General features: G+C 37.0%; 1 protein-coding gene across 2 annotated transcripts; it reads right to left on the bottom strand.

The window, feature by feature from the left end:
- Positions 1 to 13,161: 13,161 nt before the first annotated feature.
- On the bottom strand, positions 13,162 to 18,379 carry LOC131532637 (protein FAM13A-like). Of its 2 annotated transcripts, none has more exons than XM_058764471.1 (8): positions 18,300 to 18,379; positions 15,244 to 15,361; positions 14,954 to 15,160; positions 14,676 to 14,853; positions 14,404 to 14,530; positions 14,143 to 14,198; positions 13,845 to 13,931; positions 13,162 to 13,657 (listed from the first exon to the last, which is right to left on the bottom strand). In XM_058764471.1, the coding sequence occupies exons 2-8, from the start codon at positions 15,299 to 15,301 to the stop codon at positions 13,627 to 13,629; spliced, it is 744 nt and encodes a 247-aa protein (XP_058620454.1). In that variant the 5' UTR covers positions 15,302 to 15,361; positions 18,300 to 18,379; the 3' UTR covers positions 13,162 to 13,626. The 2 variants fall into 2 exon arrangements, with proteins under 2 accessions (XP_058620454.1, XP_058620453.1); XM_058764470.1 differs by lacking the exon at positions 18,300 to 18,379 and adding an exon at positions 16,537 to 16,835.
- Positions 18,380 to 18,706: the final 327 nt, after the last annotated feature.

Here is an 18,706-nt window from a genome sequence, read left to right as displayed (position 1 = left end):
GACATGTTCATCAGTTATAAGTGCATAAAAACAGAAAATATGCAACACACCATCTCGCTGGGATCACGCCAGGGCCAAAACAAGAAAGAGTCAAGGAAAACTAGAAAAATTCACTGTAAACCTGGAAAATTCACTGCTTTTACCTGATCTGATTCACATATTAATTTAGAGCAACTTATGAGCAATACAAGTTTCATTCTAATAAGGTAGTTAAGTAATTAATTAATTTAGAGTTACAGTAATTCATATTAAAAGTGTAGTTCTAGTGAATTTTGAATAATAATGATAATAATAGTTTGATATTATTTTTAACAGTTAAACTAGATGTTACTTCATGAAGCACATAAGTTACCTGACTTAAAAAAAAAATGGTCCCTGTGATAAGGGGAACCCAATAAATGCAACCAGCAGAAAAAAGAAAAAAATCCTAGGTCCTGGACATTATGTTGGTGTTTTTTACTGGCACTACCAGCTTAGGTCACTTTCAGAACAGGTTTTATTGTCTATCTCTCCATCTCCTCTGGCTTCTACCTCTGTGAAGCTTAGAGTGAAAGTAAAACAGTGAAATATGATCAGTGGGATGCAGTGGTGGCAGATGGATGAGCTAGTGTCCAGTCAGGTGGACTTATGAGATTGGAAGCGACAGGAGGAGTTGGGCTCCATGATTTAAAGATGAGTGTTAAAGGAGGATTCTAAGAAGTTCATTTTATTCTCCTGAGATATCACTTATTATTGCACTGTCGATAAGAACACCTGGGAACACACATACTGTACTTGTGAAGTTATAAAAGGGACAGACAGAAAAAAGTGTGAGAGGGGGAACTAGTCTGAATTAGTGTCACCAAACTACGTTACCAAAATAATGACTATTTTTCAAACAGGTTTCCGAAACACACACCCGTATTCCATTGTTCAACAAACAGCCAAAAGCATGGCATGTTTTGGCAGTGCTTGAATTTTTTTTTTTTTTTTTTTTTAATGTCGAAAGCAGTCAGTGCTGTCAAAGTGTCATTCTCATATACAGTATAATACAATATTTTGTTTTAACAATAATATTGTTTTTGTTACATGTTGATACATTTATAGATTAATAGATCAAATGTTTGAATATTAATTTAATTTTGAACTAAATGTTATTTTTTGTCATCTAGAATTTAATTTGAAACTAAACTAAACTAAAACCAAAAGCTGTAAAAAATGGCCACTAAATCTGTGATATGAAACCTTATTTTAATGTAGAAAGAAATACAATGCACAAGCTTGGACACAGATAATAAAACACACGACTTGAATTCTAATAACAATCCATAAGCAATGGACATGTTGACCTAGTTCACTGCAGATTGCCACCTCATTACCGGCACACATGTACAGAATGCTCAAAAGCTCATCTAGCCTCTGGGTCATCTGAGGGCCACTTTCTCTGAAAGCAGAGATGGCTGACCTCCTGCTGCTTCAAACACCTCTGAGAGAAATACCAATTACCGACCACATCAGCGTCCATATCACAACGCTGTCAAGACCCCAAGCCTCATAACATCAGTATGTTAACTCCATCTCCATTTCTTTCTATGATACCGCCGGCCACACATGCACAAACATAAGAACACACGACCAAAGCCATGCCATGCTCATGATGCCATTGTGGCCCCAGGGTCTCAAAGGACCCTTCAAAAGCGTGCACACAAAAGGCTGGGGAGGGAGGGAATTAAAGCTGATAGCACAGAAGTACTTCATCCCCCGTGTGTCTAATCACAGCACTGTGAAAGGAGCTGCAAAAAAACGTCAAGCTAATCAAAGTGCATCAACAGGACAGGCTGCTTTAATGCACACTGCAAATTACCCTGAGAAATTATAGATTTGAAAATAGGCCCTTTCACTCACACTAGAAACAAAGGGGAGAGAAATGAAAGAGGGCTATTTTCTGAGGATGAGGCTATTTTGGTTGCCAGCAATGGGCAGGAAGGGTCTGGATTTGATTTATGATTTGCATGAAACAGTGCCATATTCACATGAAGTACCTGAGATTTAATTACAGTGCTATAAGTTTAACCCCTGTTGTGCCAAAAATGAAAGCTGCTGTTCACATTCTCTGTGAAGAAAAATAATTTAGGGAAAAGCGACCTTAAGGTGTTCTATGTCAATGAAAATATACTGCTAATTGGAGGATATGTGCATTGCTGTTGTGCTCGTGGGGAACTGGGTTTGACTCCAGCTGGGGTGCTCAATGCTGCATTTTCCTCTCTGATCGAGACCAAAAATGAAACAATCTGGTCCATTTTTATTAAGCAAAAACACCAAATTGTTATGTAAATTAGGCCCATTACAGTATTTATTATATCTTGTTCACAAAATTCTTCATTCTAAGAAAAATCTGTAAAAATATCGCCCAAGATACAATGTTAATATGATGGATTTTTAATGAGGTGTTTTACCTATATTTTGAATGGCACATTGCATTGTGTTTTCTTTTAGGATTGAAGGAAATGTCCGTAAACTTAATTGAAAACACACTGGCAATTTTCTAAAAGGACATTGTTCATATTTCTAATGGTTTTTACAGTGTGTTTGCCTGCCACAACTGTTGTTGTGCTATTATTATTAAATCATACAAACCATTATTCATTCAATTTTGCAGCATTATAACTGGGAAAATATCCAGGCATGCAGGGTAATCAAGTGCATTTGTGACGTTGTAGGTCAAGACACCACATGCAACTGAATAAGGTTTAATTATGCAACTAATAGGCCTAGATATCACCATACTTTCCCAGTTGATTGACTGCATCAAAAAAAAAAATTGTTGACATATTGGAGTCAAAGGTTTTTACAAAGGGTATATTGCATACCTTTTTGTATTATTCCATAAACCAGAAAATACGATAAATCACCAGAAATAAAAAAATAAATGGTCACTTTGTTTTTCGGGAAATATAAATAAAGCAAAATGATATATGAACTCACCTCTTTAAAAGGCCCTTCAGAATAATGATGGGAATAAAACTGGAAGTGGAGGTTGAAGGGGAGATTTCTGGCTCAGTGCAGAAGACAAAAAAACTCATTTTACGAAAAGGGCATTTAAACATATATGTTGTAAATAAAATGTGTCTGAAATCTGCAACTAGTCTGAAACAACACAACCAAATATCCCAAAATCTCAAAACTGACCACTGCATAAAAAACAATATTTTTGCCTGTAGTGACTTGCCTTAAATATTCAATGCAGGTGTCTGGTTCATGGAACAACACCACAAATACGTTGCATGATTCAAATAATTGAGTGAATAGTGAATTGGCCTTTAAAACAACACAGGCAGCACATGAACCTAAATGGTGCAATCAGCAGACACAATTTTGTCTGCTTTACAATAACCCCTGCCAAAAGGTCAAACCTAAATGGCAACATTTTGTCATCTTTCAGCTCAAATCCATTTGTTATTATTACTATTGCCCAGAAAGCGAGACAATTAGCTTTCACAATGGTCTAATGCAGAGCACAAATAGTTATATACTAGGAATTAACATCAGCACACTTTCTCTACCTGAGCCTCCCCTTCTATTAAAACAAAAATGACAAAATGACTTCGTATTGACTCATGAATATGAGTCATCATGGATATCTGCACTCCATCTCTCTCACACTGTCAGACATACTTCACCGTCTTGCAAAAGCCTAATATGTGTATGCTCAGAAGAATACCACTAATTATATCTGGAAAGGCTGATGCAAAACAAAATGTAATTAATTTATTCATTCATTTACAGACGTGTGGAATGGCAATACCAAAAAATGTTGAACAAGGATAAAATGAAATTCACATTCAGTCCTTTCCAAGGAATATCGAGCTGTCAAAACCTGTTATTTTTCACTCCTTATCTCTCACAGAATTCATGTGGGAAGTTTTACACTGAAGAAGTCTTAGTTACAACAGTATAGAGCCATTTTTCACCTTCTCATACATTTTCTACTTTCAGATCATTTCCTTTGATATTCTGTGTCAAAGCTATTATTGTAGTCTTTCATGTAAAAACCAACTAAAATTTATTTTCCTCTGTTACAGTAAAGGTATAAACAACTGTTGATGTTTTTATCAGTGGTTTGGAATCTCATTTCTGGGTGACCAATTCCTTTAAAAAACAACTGACTCCAAACTTTGAGATATATTAAATGCACAGGTCCAGAATATCCAAAATTATGAACACAACTGGCTGCATAAGAAATTGTACAATTGCACAAATAGCAGAAATTAGCTGTCTGCTACATGACCAGAATAGACCTGTGACTCATTTTTGGGTCATGTTGCACCAGTTGAGATCCACTGTAATTATTTTTTGCTTTATGGTTTGTCATCAAAAATAAGTAGAACCTGCCCAAACCAATGTAATTAAAATATGTTTAAATTCTCTGTAACACACTGCTGCATCTTCCTTGACCTTATATTATTAACCCTACGTTTGACATCGATGGTGAATCTTCACAACTTCAGTATGTGTGGTTAGTTTATTAAACACTTAGTTCATGTTCACAACCCATGGTTCACTTTCACCTGATTCAATCAGAGGTCGTGTGAGTCACAGTGACTCAAGAGCAGCGCGATTACGATTCTGATCAGTCTGGATGAGGCGCCTGAGAGCCTGAGCTGCTCTCTTCCATTTACTCTTTCTTAACAAGTCAAGATTACACCTTACACTTTATCAGCCTACTTTCAAAAACCCACTGCAACACAGTCAGTTACAATACAGCTGTACATAACTTGAATGGGCTTGATACTTCACCTGGCTGATTCTAGTAACATTACTACTTGTCTTTCTAAAGCAGTATATCAATAATAACCTTACCTTGTTTCCAAGAAACAGTTCAGAACAAGGAACAAACAGTTCTTCTAGACCAAGGGCCACAGGTGGAGACGTAGATGTAATATTGTGTTTGAAGTGGCCAACTGTCAAGTCAAAAGGAGAAGAAATGACCACTTCTGATGAAAGTAAAATGGATTCAGTGGTCAGCTGCCTTTTTACTAGAAAAGAATGAAAAAAAATGAAAAGAAAATAAGTGTTTATGGATTTACACTCCCTACCCAGTAAAGCATGATGACATTCAGCCTTTATCAAAAAAGACCACCTCAGTCAGCCAAGAAAGACATTTTTGTAATCGCAAATAATATATGCAATGTGCATCACAGTGAGACATTCATTGTGAATGGAAATCGATTTGGTTTTCATTTTCACTTTAGGAATTGTTGCTGGAGATCTTATGGATGAACTGCAAATTCTTGAAGCAACAGGTTATTTTAAACCTCAGGAAATACATAATAAATACATAGTCTTGGTGATTGACTAAGAAGTGATTCCATTCTGCCACTGAATTTTCCTAAAAGTATTATTTAAATAAAATTCAATTAGTAAATGTTACCTGTTGAGATGAATTACCATGCAAATGCAGGTTTAAAAGAACTGACACTCAGTGTTGCGTATTATATTCATTATAAAAGTCTTTTGACAGCATGGAGACACAAAGTGTAGCAAAGCATGGGACACCTAAAAAAAGAGAAATGGAGTTATTTAATTAAACACAATGTGATAAGCGCCACAATACTTCAATATTTTAATTATTCAGAAGGCCTGTAAACACGTCCCTTCTTTCCTCTGAGCTGATAAGAGTACAAGCAGTTTTAGATTTTGATTGCTTAATTTTTGCTCAACAAAAGCAGGGGCCAAATAGAGCTGATAGACAAGAAGAGGGAATGGAAAAAAGAGCAATAAAAGATGGTACAAAAAACTGAGACGAGTGAATTTCAGGACTTGACAGCAAAAGAACAATTCAAGGAGAAGAGAATGAGAGATTGAGAAGAGGGCGAGTGATTATTACGCTCTGAGGTTTTTACTGACTTAATTTCAACACCATGTCTGTCATTGTACATGCATTCCCACTCCTTCATTTCTTCCAAGTCTTAATCTCATTTTAATTCCTGAAGCTTTCTGTTGGCAGACAATGAACGACAGCATTAGACAACCACAGTTAACCAGAGACACAGAGAGGATCAATGCAAGTGATCAAAGCGAGTATTCCTACAATCTCCTGTCAGCTCTTGAGCCTGATGAAAGAGTTCAGAACATTGTCACCAGCTCTCCAGCACTCCCCATTTGACCTAAAATGTTGATGTGAAGCACATAAATTCTCCCAGTACTTTCAGAATGTCACTGAGTGATTGCCTAACTATGTTATAGCCCTGTTCTTTCCTAACACCACTTTTTCCAGCATTTCTGTCTGTGACTCAGTGGGAATGCTTTTCAGTCCACCACTCAAGAGAACGGTGTTATATTTTTAGCCCATTTTTATTCGTAGCCAAGTGTTTCTAGGCTGCTTTCTTTGTGTTCAGCAGTGCATTCAAGATATGACCTTGTGCAAACATTTGAAAAAGATTTTTGAATGTCTGCATGTCACTGCCTCGATCAGGCTTTGTGCTGGGAATCAGCAGAGAAATTTCATTCAGCTTTTTTTATTCTGCAAACTAGTTAGTTGCTCAAATTCTCTGTCACTTTCTTTTAGACATCAAACCATCTTTAACCCTTTAATAGGTCTCTAAACTATTGGCTTAAGCACATTTGAGTTATTGTATAATATATATTTTAGACACACAGCGCTAGCAACACATGGGTTCGAATCCCAAGGTAAGCAAGAACTGATAAATCGTGTATAAATTTAAAATGTAATGTAAGGTTTTTTTTGTTTATTTGTTTTTGTACTGAGATTGTCAGACTGATTGTTTTCAAGAGTACAATATTTTTCAGGATGCTCACAGAGCAGATTAAATACAAAATAATATGGGTAATATTTGTTGAAATCCTGCTCAAACAAATGGCTTGAGATGTCCCCAAATTTGAGACTAAGACCATCTCCATTTACTTTCATTTTTGTCTCACTGTCATCTAGAAGAAACCATTGTGTATATTAACGGTTAAAATATTTTAAAGATAGATGCATTACATAGTGAATATGATTCTAATACAGCAATACAGAAGTGCAGTTTTACCATTTCATGGGTAAACAAACATCTTGTTTAATTACAATTAAAAATAAATCTGAATACACTATGCAAAATGAGACTCAGACCTCCCAGATCTCATAAAAGTGCCAACAAAACCAAAATTGATACCACAGCTACAGACTCTATTCACGAGTCTGCCCTTTTCATTTTCACAGTAAACATGAGAGTGACATTCACAAAAATGTACAATAACTGAGAAAATGAGATCACATAGACATAAAATCTCCAAACTTTACTTCAACGTCAATCTTCTAATCTAACTCTAATCTAGCCTTAAGTAATACATGTAACCATTGTCATAGATAACAATAATTCATTAAATAAATAATAATTTGGTTCTATTTTGTCTCAATCTATTATGGAGAACTAAGTATAAATCTTCTATTAAACACATCAATACATATGTCAAAAAATTTATATCATCAATAAATGCATTACATGTCATTTAAATTCTTCAGTTGTACATTGATGGATTTATTGACATTCATTTGCTTATTGAAACTGTGAGTGAATATATTGATTTGTTAGCATCGACATTTCATGATTTAATTATTAAGATTTACTAAGATTTTTGGACATATGCCGATATATTATTATAGCACACTTAGTCATCCATAAGCAGACAGTCCTAAGATTATAGTGACATACGTGTACTTACAGTATGTCAAACACATATCAGTGACAAACTAGTTATTGACCGTTCCACTCAAACAGCTCATCCTATGAACAGAACCATATTTACACTCCTTACAGGACTACTTCTTTTGCTGTGAACACAGCCTTTTAGCGCTGAGGGTTCAATTCATCATTAATGAAATCAACAAGTCTAGAGCATCATCAGAAGGATGCATTGTGGGTCAGGCAAGAACCGTAATTCTCTCAGTATGAAAGCCAGGAGAGAAATGGGGTGGAAAATTCAAACCTAACCTCATATCTAAACACACAACTCCCTCCAGGCATGAAATTGAATAAATCATTGCATAGTACTGTATTAGCTCTATAAATCGCAAAAATACATTATGAAAATAGGGTAAAATGGAAAGAGCAAGAATCATTGGTCCATGTGCAAAAGAGTAACTGCATTAACAAAGTGACAATAGAGGCTGTCTATGTGAGAGAAAAAGGATACTTCCTAGCTATATCAAGTCATATAATTATAAATCAAAAGTATTTTGACTCAAAGTTTTTAAAGCAACCCGAGAAAGCTAACATTGAAGAGTTGATTTAGTGACCTCTCTAGCTGTGATTGGCTTCATACGAAAGCCAATTTTCTTTTCCTATTTCATTTGTTTCCCCACCCATTGCTCTGCTATCACAGATATGACATAGCTCACAAGAGCTAAATCAATAGAAGGAGACCTCAAACTTTGCAGAAGAATTAAATTGTTTATTCGCCAGAGATGCTGCCGGTACATTGTACCTCATTTGGCAACTCTTTCTTTGATCTAAAGTTAATTTCACCCACTGCTTTTCAGCAGACCATGACCCTCTGGCTTTGTTTATTCCCTTTTTAATCCACTTTTGTGAAAATACAAAGGCAATATTCAAAATATTCAACAACAAAAAAAAAACACCACAAGGTTTTAGCCAATCAGTCCTACTTACTTACATTCCTCTAAATTATGCACAAGTTAGAAAGGTAAAGCATGTAAAGCTCTATGTATTATGCCTGGTTTATGAAACTTTAAAAGCTTGATGCCCAGAATCCAGTGAAATAATTAAAGTAAGTGACTAATAATGAACAATATTTGGTAAAAAAAATAAATAACATTGAAGTAACTCATGGGAGATAAAAGCAAATAGGATGGAAGATTAAACCATATTTCTTGTTTATTTTTTTTTATTTTATTTTTTTTAAGAAAATCACATTTTTGTTGTTTTTTTTTGTTTTTTTTAATCTGACTTCAGTAATACATTCAGTTATATAGATCTTATTCACCAAATTGTACGAAACTATAGTCTGCCCTGACCCAGATTCCACTCCACAATAGATGTTTGATCATACTTATTTCCCAAAATGGCTTAATTATTATAGAAAAGAAGAAAGTTAACAGTTATGTTGATACTGCACCATTTTTGTAATAATCACATCCTGAGCAAATGGTGACCAACTGTAGAATGGGAATGGGTGTGCTGACACCAAAAAAAACATCACAGACAAAGGGGTGTCAGAACTTAATTAACATACAGACCACAGCTGTTACAACAGAAGCAACTTCATTCACAATAATGGTAGTAAACTATAACTATATAAAAGGTTTGAGCTTAGGATGTTCATTCAACTCCATTAACCCCAAGGTACAACATGTACTTTGTCACTGCTATGCTGCAATAAACATCTTCATCAATATCTTCAACGTCCTCATCACTTTTTCTTACAGAATAAAATGGTAGAAACACTGGTGTATTTCAATTAAACTCTCAGCTCCAATGAGCCACTAAGTGAGAAATGCTATTTGTGTTTATCGCTGATGTACAAACATTGAACTCAATCCTTCAAATGTTGACTACCATCTGCTGGTCATGGTAGTATATTACAAGACAACCTCACTTGCCCACTGCCAAACTTCAAAATAGGTATGAGGACAAACAAAATCAATAAAAACATACATCTTTAGTTGACATACAGTGTTACAGAAATTATGCAATGCATAGTATGCGTGCTGGTCCTGTCAAATTCAATTTGATAATGTGAGCACAGTGTTATATTGTCACAGTGTTATATTGTCACTATATTTCTTTACTATACTGGGAAAAAAAAAAAAAATCATTGTCTTTACCATATTGCACAAAAAAATAATTATATATTTTAATGTATGCTGATTTAAAAACAAAAATCAATGCATTCATTTTGTTTTATTATTAATGCTTATAAGTTTGAACCACTCTTTTGTAGCTGTTCATATTGCACAAGAAGAGTAGCCTAGACCAGATTTACATCTGTTTTGCAGAAAACAGATGGAACATCAGATATCTGTATGATTGCCTGGCAACTCAGTAATTGATAAAATAACTGTTTTAAAATAAATGTTCATTGTGAAGCATCTGAGACATATCAAAAATATTTCATTATGTTACAGAAGCCATTTCATCAAGTTCAAGCTCAAATTCAACTAAAATTCATAAAGTCTTGGTCTGATGAAGATAAGTGGATAAAAACAAAGAATTTACACACCTCCAAAGGGTTTGTCTTTGGGCCACTGCAGCACTCTCACATACTCTATGCAGTGCTCTGGTGGCCGTGGCATTGAATCAATAGTGCACAGGGGAAAACTGATCTGAAGAGAACACAGACAAAAGCAGACAGTCACTTCATCCCAGCACTTTATGAGAGTTGTTGATCACTATGAGGGTGAGACTACAGTACTTTTGGTGGATAAAGCTCCAGTTTGCGGTCTACATAGTCTGTCATTCCTAGCAGGATGACTCTTGCGTTCCCTTTAAAGCCCTCTGTCCCTCCATCTATCAGGATGATAGAGCTGGACTCCAAAACTCCATCTAAGTTCATTCTTAACTAGTAAAAATGTAGTTAAATAAATTTGAATCTCTGATTTAAATGCACAAAGACTTACTTAAAGAGAAACTGTCTGTTGAGGTCAGAGACATCAATAATGTCCATATTTACAACATGAAACAAACATGATATTATCAGACTTACTTAAGATAACTTAAGCTATGAAAAATAAAACTAATGAGAGGCTGGTTTATGGTTAAGATACAGATATGACACAATATAAAATATTTGTTACAGCATATCAGAACATAAACACAACAGTTAAATTTCTGAAAAAAGCCCTCTCCTTAGTTACTGTTGCTATGTCCAACAAACAATGCTGCTCTCACACTACAGGCAGTGAAAAATACATTGCGGAGCAAAGAGAAACCTGACAACACGCCGACAGACAAGTCAGAGCAGGTTACTTTAGTCTTATACTACGGGGCCGTTGAATGCTTGAATCTGATTGGCTGATGAACGTTCTAAGGTGTGCAATTATTTTCAGGGAACCGCACGGCCAACGTAGTTCCAGGCAGCTCTTGACCGCATTACATGACCATATCACTTCGCCAAATGATTTCTGTTATTTCAAAAGTCTTACAACAGCAAAATAACCAAGACCCACAACGACACTGGCCAAACAAATAAATATAGTAAACAATATGATAAAAAAGACAGATCATGTCCATGTTTTTGCCACAAAATTACGCTTTATTATGTAAGGAAAGCACATACTCTATCTCTCCCGCTCTCTCTCCCTCACAGACCGCACATACATAATAGTTATAGTTTGCACACACACTAGCATACATCGCCCTAATGTTGTTAGCGCTACTCTGACGATTTTATCAGTAAACAACTTAAAAACTACATGATTTCTCACAAGCGAGGTAACAACAACGGCGCTGTTCGTGAACAAAAGGAACTAAGTTTCACTATAACTAGAGACATTGCAGCCGAACACTATTGAGAGACGCACAGAGGTAACTCTCTCTCTCTCTCTCATAACTTAGTTATTAACTGTATTAACTGCATTAATCTGTTATCAACGGCTCAAGCCTCAGTTACTAGGTTTAAAATTACGTTTTGGAATTGGCAACGGAGGTGTTGGATGAAATGTGGAAGAAATAATCCTACTCACAATAGCGATTTAAGTAGAAATATCGGACAAATGCCTTGAAATATATCATCTGATCGATGTCTTGAGGTGTAGCAACCGTAGTATAAGCGGAATAATTGACTTCGGTCCGTTGAATTATTAGAAAAATAATGCACACCCGAGGTGGTGATCACCACCTCGGGTGTGCATTATTTTTCTAATAATCCAACGGCCTGTCGTCAATTATTCCTTACATGAAACATGGTCTCAGCTTTCAAATTTTGTCATTTATTTAAGAAATTCAAACAATAAATACCGTTTTGTGGCTCTTTAATGTCGTGACAGATCACTGTAGCGCCTCAGTTCAAGCAGCAAACCTGAACAGATCGTATTTACTTAAAGCACGAAATAAACACGAACAAACATCAGAATGTATTTTATTTCAACCATGGTAAGACGTCAATAATACACAACATTTTTCAAGTTTAAGTCCATTGAAGTTAATCCACTCTCCTGTCTGATTTTTTGCCAGACAAGACGGTGGATTTAGCGTTAAGATTGGTCAGATTGCCTGTCAATCAAACTCTTTGTGAATGGGCAATTGAGTGCAGAATTTTGTAAACTCAACCTGACTAGACACACAAAATAAACAATTTGTACAGAACAAATAATGAAAAATATACTCCGAAATTGATTGAAGATGACAAGCTTTAATTGAGTAAGCTGATTCAACATCAGCATCTATCTTGTCTGTGTCTTCAAAATTTAACCTCACTGGCCCGGTGTCTTGTGGTGACTCTCACTGGACCTGGTGTCTTTTGGTGACCCTCACTGAACCTGGTGTCTTTTGGTGACCCTCACTGGCCCCGGTGTCTTATGGTGACCCTCACTGGACCTGATGTCTTTTGGTGACCCTCACTGGGCCCAGTGTCTTGCAGTGATCCTCTCTGGCCCCAGTGTCTTGTGTTAACCCTCAATGGTCCCAGTGTCTTGCAGTGACCCTCACTGTCCCCGGTGTCTTGCAGTTACCCTCTCTGGCCCCGGTGTCTTGGGTTAACCCTCACTAGCCCCGGTGTCTTGGGGTGACCCTTATTGGCCCCAGTGTCTTGCAGTGACCCTCACTGGCCCCGGTCTCTTGGGTTAATCCTCACTGGCCCCGGTGTCTTGTGGTGACCCTCATTGGCCCTGGTGTCTTGCGGTCAACGGCCCCAGTGTCTTGCGGTGATCCTCTCTGGCCCCGGTGTCTTGGGTTAACCCTCAATGGTCCCAGTGTCTTGCGGTGACCCTCACTGTCCCCAGGTGTCTTGCGTTGACCCTCTCTGGCCCCGGTGTCTTGGGTTAACCCTCACTGGCCCCGGTGTCTTGCGTTGACCCTCTCTGGCCCTGGTGTCTTGGGTTAACCCTCACTAGCCCCGGTGTCTTGGGGTGACCCTTATTGGCCCCAGTGTCTTGCAGTGACCCTCACTGGCCCTGGTGTCTTGAGTTAACCCTCACTGGCCCCGGTGTCTTGTGGTGACCCTCATTGGCCCTGGTGTCTTGCGGTCACCGGTCCGGTGTCTTGCGGTGACCCTCACTGGCCCTGGTGTCTTGCAGTGACCCTCTCTGGCCCCGGTTTCTTGTGGTGACCCTCATTGGCCCTGGTGTCTTGCGGTCACCGACCCCAGTGTCTTGTGGTGACTCTCACCAGCCCCAGTGTCTTGTGGTGACTCTCACTGGCCCCGGTGTCTTGTGGTGACCCTCATTGGCCCTGGTGTCTAGCGGTCACCGGCCCCAGTGTCTTGCAGTGGCTCTCACTGGCCCCGGTGTCTTGTGTTGACCCTCACTGGCCCTGGTGTCTTGCGGTCACCGGCCCCAGTGTCTTGCGGTGACTCTCACTGGCCCTGGTGTCTTGCGGTGACTCTCACTGGCCCTGGTGTCTTGCGGTTACCCTCACCGACCTTATTATCTGGTGACTCATTACCTTCTACTCTCCTACGTATGGGTGTCTACTCCTGAATAGACCTCTCAATGTCATTGCTATGTGACAAAAATGAAAAAGAAATAAATCAGAAATCAGTGTTTTGTCACTCAACACTTAACTTACTTAGACTCAACTCAGTCTGACTTCACTCATCTGTGATCTTCATTTCTATATGTTATATGGGCACATGCACAGGACAACAAATCAGATCAGTCTTTTTCACCAACAGATCCTACTGTGTACCTGTAAGTGCATGAGCAAAGCTTTCTCCAAAAACCTCTTAATCTTTTTCTCAATCGCCCACGTTTTCCAATTTTAGGCAGCTCTAATCTGGAAAAAAACACACAAAACAAACATGAAAACAAACTGACAAACACTACAATAAATTATAAAAATCGGCATCCTATGTGTGCATGTTTGGGGGTGTATGTGATCTGTGCATGCATTTGATTAATAACTGCTTGCTAACAGCACAGGTCTGCACATGTGTGTGTGTGTGTGTGTGTGTGTGTGTGTGTGTGTGTGTTTTCAGCATATGTACTTAATCTCTGTGAGTGGCAGCTGGGGGACACACTCTTCATTAGTCCAGTCCCTTTCCTCCTCAAACACACAAACACACTTTTAAGCATTTTCAATCTCTCAAACATACAAAACAAAATAAAAATGATATTTTATAATTTTCACTATTAAACACTAGCAATGACTAACAGTTTACCAAGATTCTGATTCAATTCATTAAGACAATCACACAAAGACACAACCATCATTTGAAACATAAACTTATAATGCAGTATAAGCTCACTGCTGTGTTGCTGGTGCATGCATGAGGGTACATGTTTGGCAGCAGATGGATCAGGTTGCCCTGCAGGTGCTTAATCAAAGTGTTACACTGCTCCTGTTCCTTAACCATGGTGGGGCTGAAAGGAACGCTGCACATGCAAATAACAAAATACATGTCACCTTACTTAATACACCACACGCCCCCCATCTTAATTTTATGACTGATAGCTTAAGTTATTTTGTAATGTGTTCTGGAGAAAGTAATCAGCTGTAAACACACATACACACACTTACTGAAAGATGTTGGGTCCAAAAACTATTGACAAGTTCTCAGATGTCATAAGATTCAGATGACTCTCAGCAGCAACACGGGACAGAAAAAACATTAAGTAGCAGAGGACATTAAAATGTTCCTCTGGAAGACTGTTCAGCACAGTCCTCACAGCCTGATTCAGTTCTTCCTTTTTTGAATCTGCAAGAAACAAGGATTCAGTGAGATTGAGTCTTATAAATCTGTTTTGTTGAGCAGCAAGTACTTAAAATGTTCACTCATCACCATCAACTTCACTTACCCCTGAACACCTTCAGCAGTTGTGTCCTGTGTGGCTCTGGAATAAGTCCACCAGGCAATTCCCTGATGAAAACTTTCAATAAGGAGGCCGAAGTAAGAACATCCCTACTGTCAAACTCTGGAAAGCCTCCTTCATCAAAACTTTTTCTCAGTTCCTTGCAGCGTTTCAATGACCCTCCAACTCTGAACAGGCCAGTCTCACTGAGACCTAAACACAAACACACATTTTACAAATACACACAACCTCTACATGCAAGTGACAAACACTGAGAAACACTGTCAAACACTCACCGTGCTTGTCCACAAACTCCACTATGTGTGTGAGCACCAGAGGAAGACCCTGCCTCATCTGTCCTCTCTTCCTCAGGCTGATGAGGGGCACACCGAACACGGCTTTTGGTGTTTCCACCTACACAAGCCGGAGGATCAGTAGAAAAAAATCAGTAAGGTTTACAAGTGGGAATTTTACTGTATTACAGCACATAGCTGATAAGAAAGTGATTTTACATAAGCTATCAAACAAGTGTGCATTTTAATGTATAGTCGGAAAACATTTTTTGTGCTTCTTCATGTACACTAACACCAATTTACAGAATGTAGTTTGTTAATTACAATACTTGACTTTAAAACAAACCAAGTATGCTGATGTATGCAAATTCAATAACACAACAAGTTCATTACTGAACATTCAGCATTTATGTAAATTGTTAGCAGTGTTGGGCAGTAACTAGTTACTAGTAACTTAGTTACTGTAATAATATTACTTTTTGCAGTAACTAGTAGTGTAACTAATTACTAGTAAGATTTCAGTAATAATATTACAGTTACCATCCATAAAACAGCTTAGTTACTTAGTTACTTTTGATGCCTCAATCCCGCTGATTTAAAATCCAACAATCAAATAATTCCTAGATTTATTTTCATAATTTTCACGACTTGCATATGCATGTGATGTCCCCAATGGAATATGGAAAAGCTTACATTCAGCAGATAGAAATATTGCATTACATTGATTTTATCAGAAAAAAAAAGATGATCTGAACACTGTCGTGTACGTTGTGGCTGTACTTTACTCTGGCATTACATCCCTCTGATCAGCATGTGGTACATTATATTATTGTAATTAAAAATCTTTTTGGAAAATTAAACAGTTTCTTACAACCTTATGTGATTTGATAAAATACATAATGAAATATAATCACGTATGGGTAATGGAGAAATTACAATTAGCTTCAAGCTACACATTCTACTTGAATGTCACTATCAATCACTATTGAGTGTTTGTAATAACTTCTGACTGCGATCAAATGTGGATTTTGGTCGAATGATGAGGCAGAAATATGTCGTTAGTAACATTCCACAATAATTGTATGTGGAAGATGCACAGTTACAACCTCTGTGGGGCGTCAACAAACAGTAATGTAACTAGTAGTATAACTAATTACTGTTGCCAGAAAGTAATAAGTAAAGTAACAATATTACTTTTGAAAGGAGTAACTTGTAATGAGTAATAAATTACATTCTTTGAGTAACTAGCCCAACACTGATTGTTAGTAATCTGTTGTGTCCATAGCGCATACTTACACACACTGATAAAACACCAATCACTCCCATTTTAGGAAGGGATGTTTCTTCAGTGTCCGGGTTCACAACAAATCCGAATCCGAAACCGAGGGTCAAAAACAGAAAAGGGTCAAAACCGGGAGTCCAAACCGAGTCAAAAATCGAGCGTCAAAAACAGAAAGGAGTCAAAAACCGAGAGTCAATATACAAAGCGAATCCAAAGCCGACAGTCAAAGTCCGAAAGAGAGTCAAAAACCGAAAATCAATAACCGAAGAAATGCAATCACTGTAGAAACTCACCAAAAGCACGAAAAACATCAACCACAACAATCGCCAAAACTCCCAACAGAGAATTCTAGAAAAGAATGTTCATATAGCTGCTGCACTTCTCACGTCATAATTGCGTTCTAAAGATGTGGAATCTGTTGAGTGTAGTTGTGCTAGAGTAATAAATGTGTATGGCTTTTTAAAAATTCCCATTGTTGTGATAAGATCGGACTGCTTTTTGTTCAAATGTCAAGCAAATTATTTTCATAATTACTTATTATATAAATAACTTAATTAATTATGAAAAAATAACGCGAGCAAATATTTTAAAGCAGTTAACGCACTGGCCCCGCCCTCAGACCTAGTAGGTCCATCTTACTTTTCATACAGTTGACTGTTGACAAATATATGCAGGACAATAACTCCATAAATGCAGTTATGCCCTAAATTTCAAGATGTTAGGACACAAATCATACGATAAGCGATATCACACGAGCAGCTACAGTGATCAGACGAGTGCTGATTTTGTCCCGAATGTCACGAGTTTAAATGTGATTTTATACAACAGTTCAGTAAATAAGAAGTTGATATTGTGTTATATTTTAAACACAATATTATGTGTTTTTGCTAAATTTTGCAGAGAACATATTACCTTTAATTAAAGCTACAGAGGATAGTTGCACTTCTCCGAGCACACAGCGGTGATTAGTTTCTGAATGAATCGGCCGTTTGAATGAATCGAATGAAAGACATTTACCGCCACCTGCTGGCAGATTTAGTTTCTTATTTAGAGTATTATTTAATAAAAAAAATTAAATAATAAATATATAAATAATAATAATAATAGAACATTAAAGGGATAGTTCACCTGTCATTGTGAACGTAAACTCATCCTCATGTCGTTTCAAACCTTTCTTTTGTGGAACATAAAAGAAGGTATTTTGAAGCCGGTAACAAAGCTGTTTCAGTTACAAGTGACTTTCACTGTATTAACAAAAATTACTGAGAATGTTTATCAAATCATCTTCTTTTATGTTCCATAGTTTATGTTAGGCTGTTGTAGCCTAAATGTGTAATCAATTTTATGTTGAATCAAATTAAATATTGCTTTCTAAAGCTACAATTTTTAATGTCTACTTGATACTTTCTTGTTTAACACAAATAGATTTAAAAAATCTTTTGTGGGTATTTTCACAGTCAAATTTATTTATATAGTGAATATTTTATTCACAACCAGCAAATCATTGATATGTACTTGGAAATAATAATAATAACGAGTTCAGTAGGAACTTCACCAATGCAGTTTTGCATTCTTTATATGACCAAACAGTCTGAAAAATATTGATTATAAAACCTACCGTAAATATCCAAGCATATAATACATTCAAAACAGAAGCATGTCAATTCCATCTTTTGCAGTGTTGCATTAATAGCTGGGAAAATCCTATTAATAAGATTAAATCAACATATATAATTCATTTGCAGTGAGGAAGAGTTAATGGGAATCGTGTACTTACAGAGAAGCATTCTCAGTCAGATACTCCAGCACCTCTTGCAGTTTAGCAGATGGTGGGACCTGCAGTTCTTGAGGAACTTGTCTACATGCTGAACAGTTGTCCTGTCAATCAACAGACAATAAAACAACAACTGGGAACATTTGCAATCTTTTATATTCAAGAAGCTGATCCTCTGTCAGGAGGACTGTAAGGAATTATGTCATTACCAGTTGCTCCGAGTGAAATATGCACCTGAATACATCATTCAAATGAATACATCATAAAAATAATACATAAAAAAACACTGTTTTACATTCACTTTCCTTTATATTTTATTAGCTGATTAAACTGAAAATGGGCTGTATTTAAATGAATTTACATTCCAGTATAAGTAAGTCTTTCATTGAACACTAGAAAAAAGCAGAAAC

This window comes from Onychostoma macrolepis, chromosome 23, assembly GCF_012432095.1.
Source record: "Onychostoma macrolepis isolate SWU-2019 chromosome 23, ASM1243209v1, whole genome shotgun sequence".
Classification (NCBI taxonomy): domain Eukaryota; kingdom Metazoa; phylum Chordata; class Actinopteri; order Cypriniformes; family Cyprinidae; genus Onychostoma; species Onychostoma macrolepis.
Note: the sequence above shows the minus strand (reverse complement) of the source record. Positions and strands in the feature narration are given on the sequence as shown.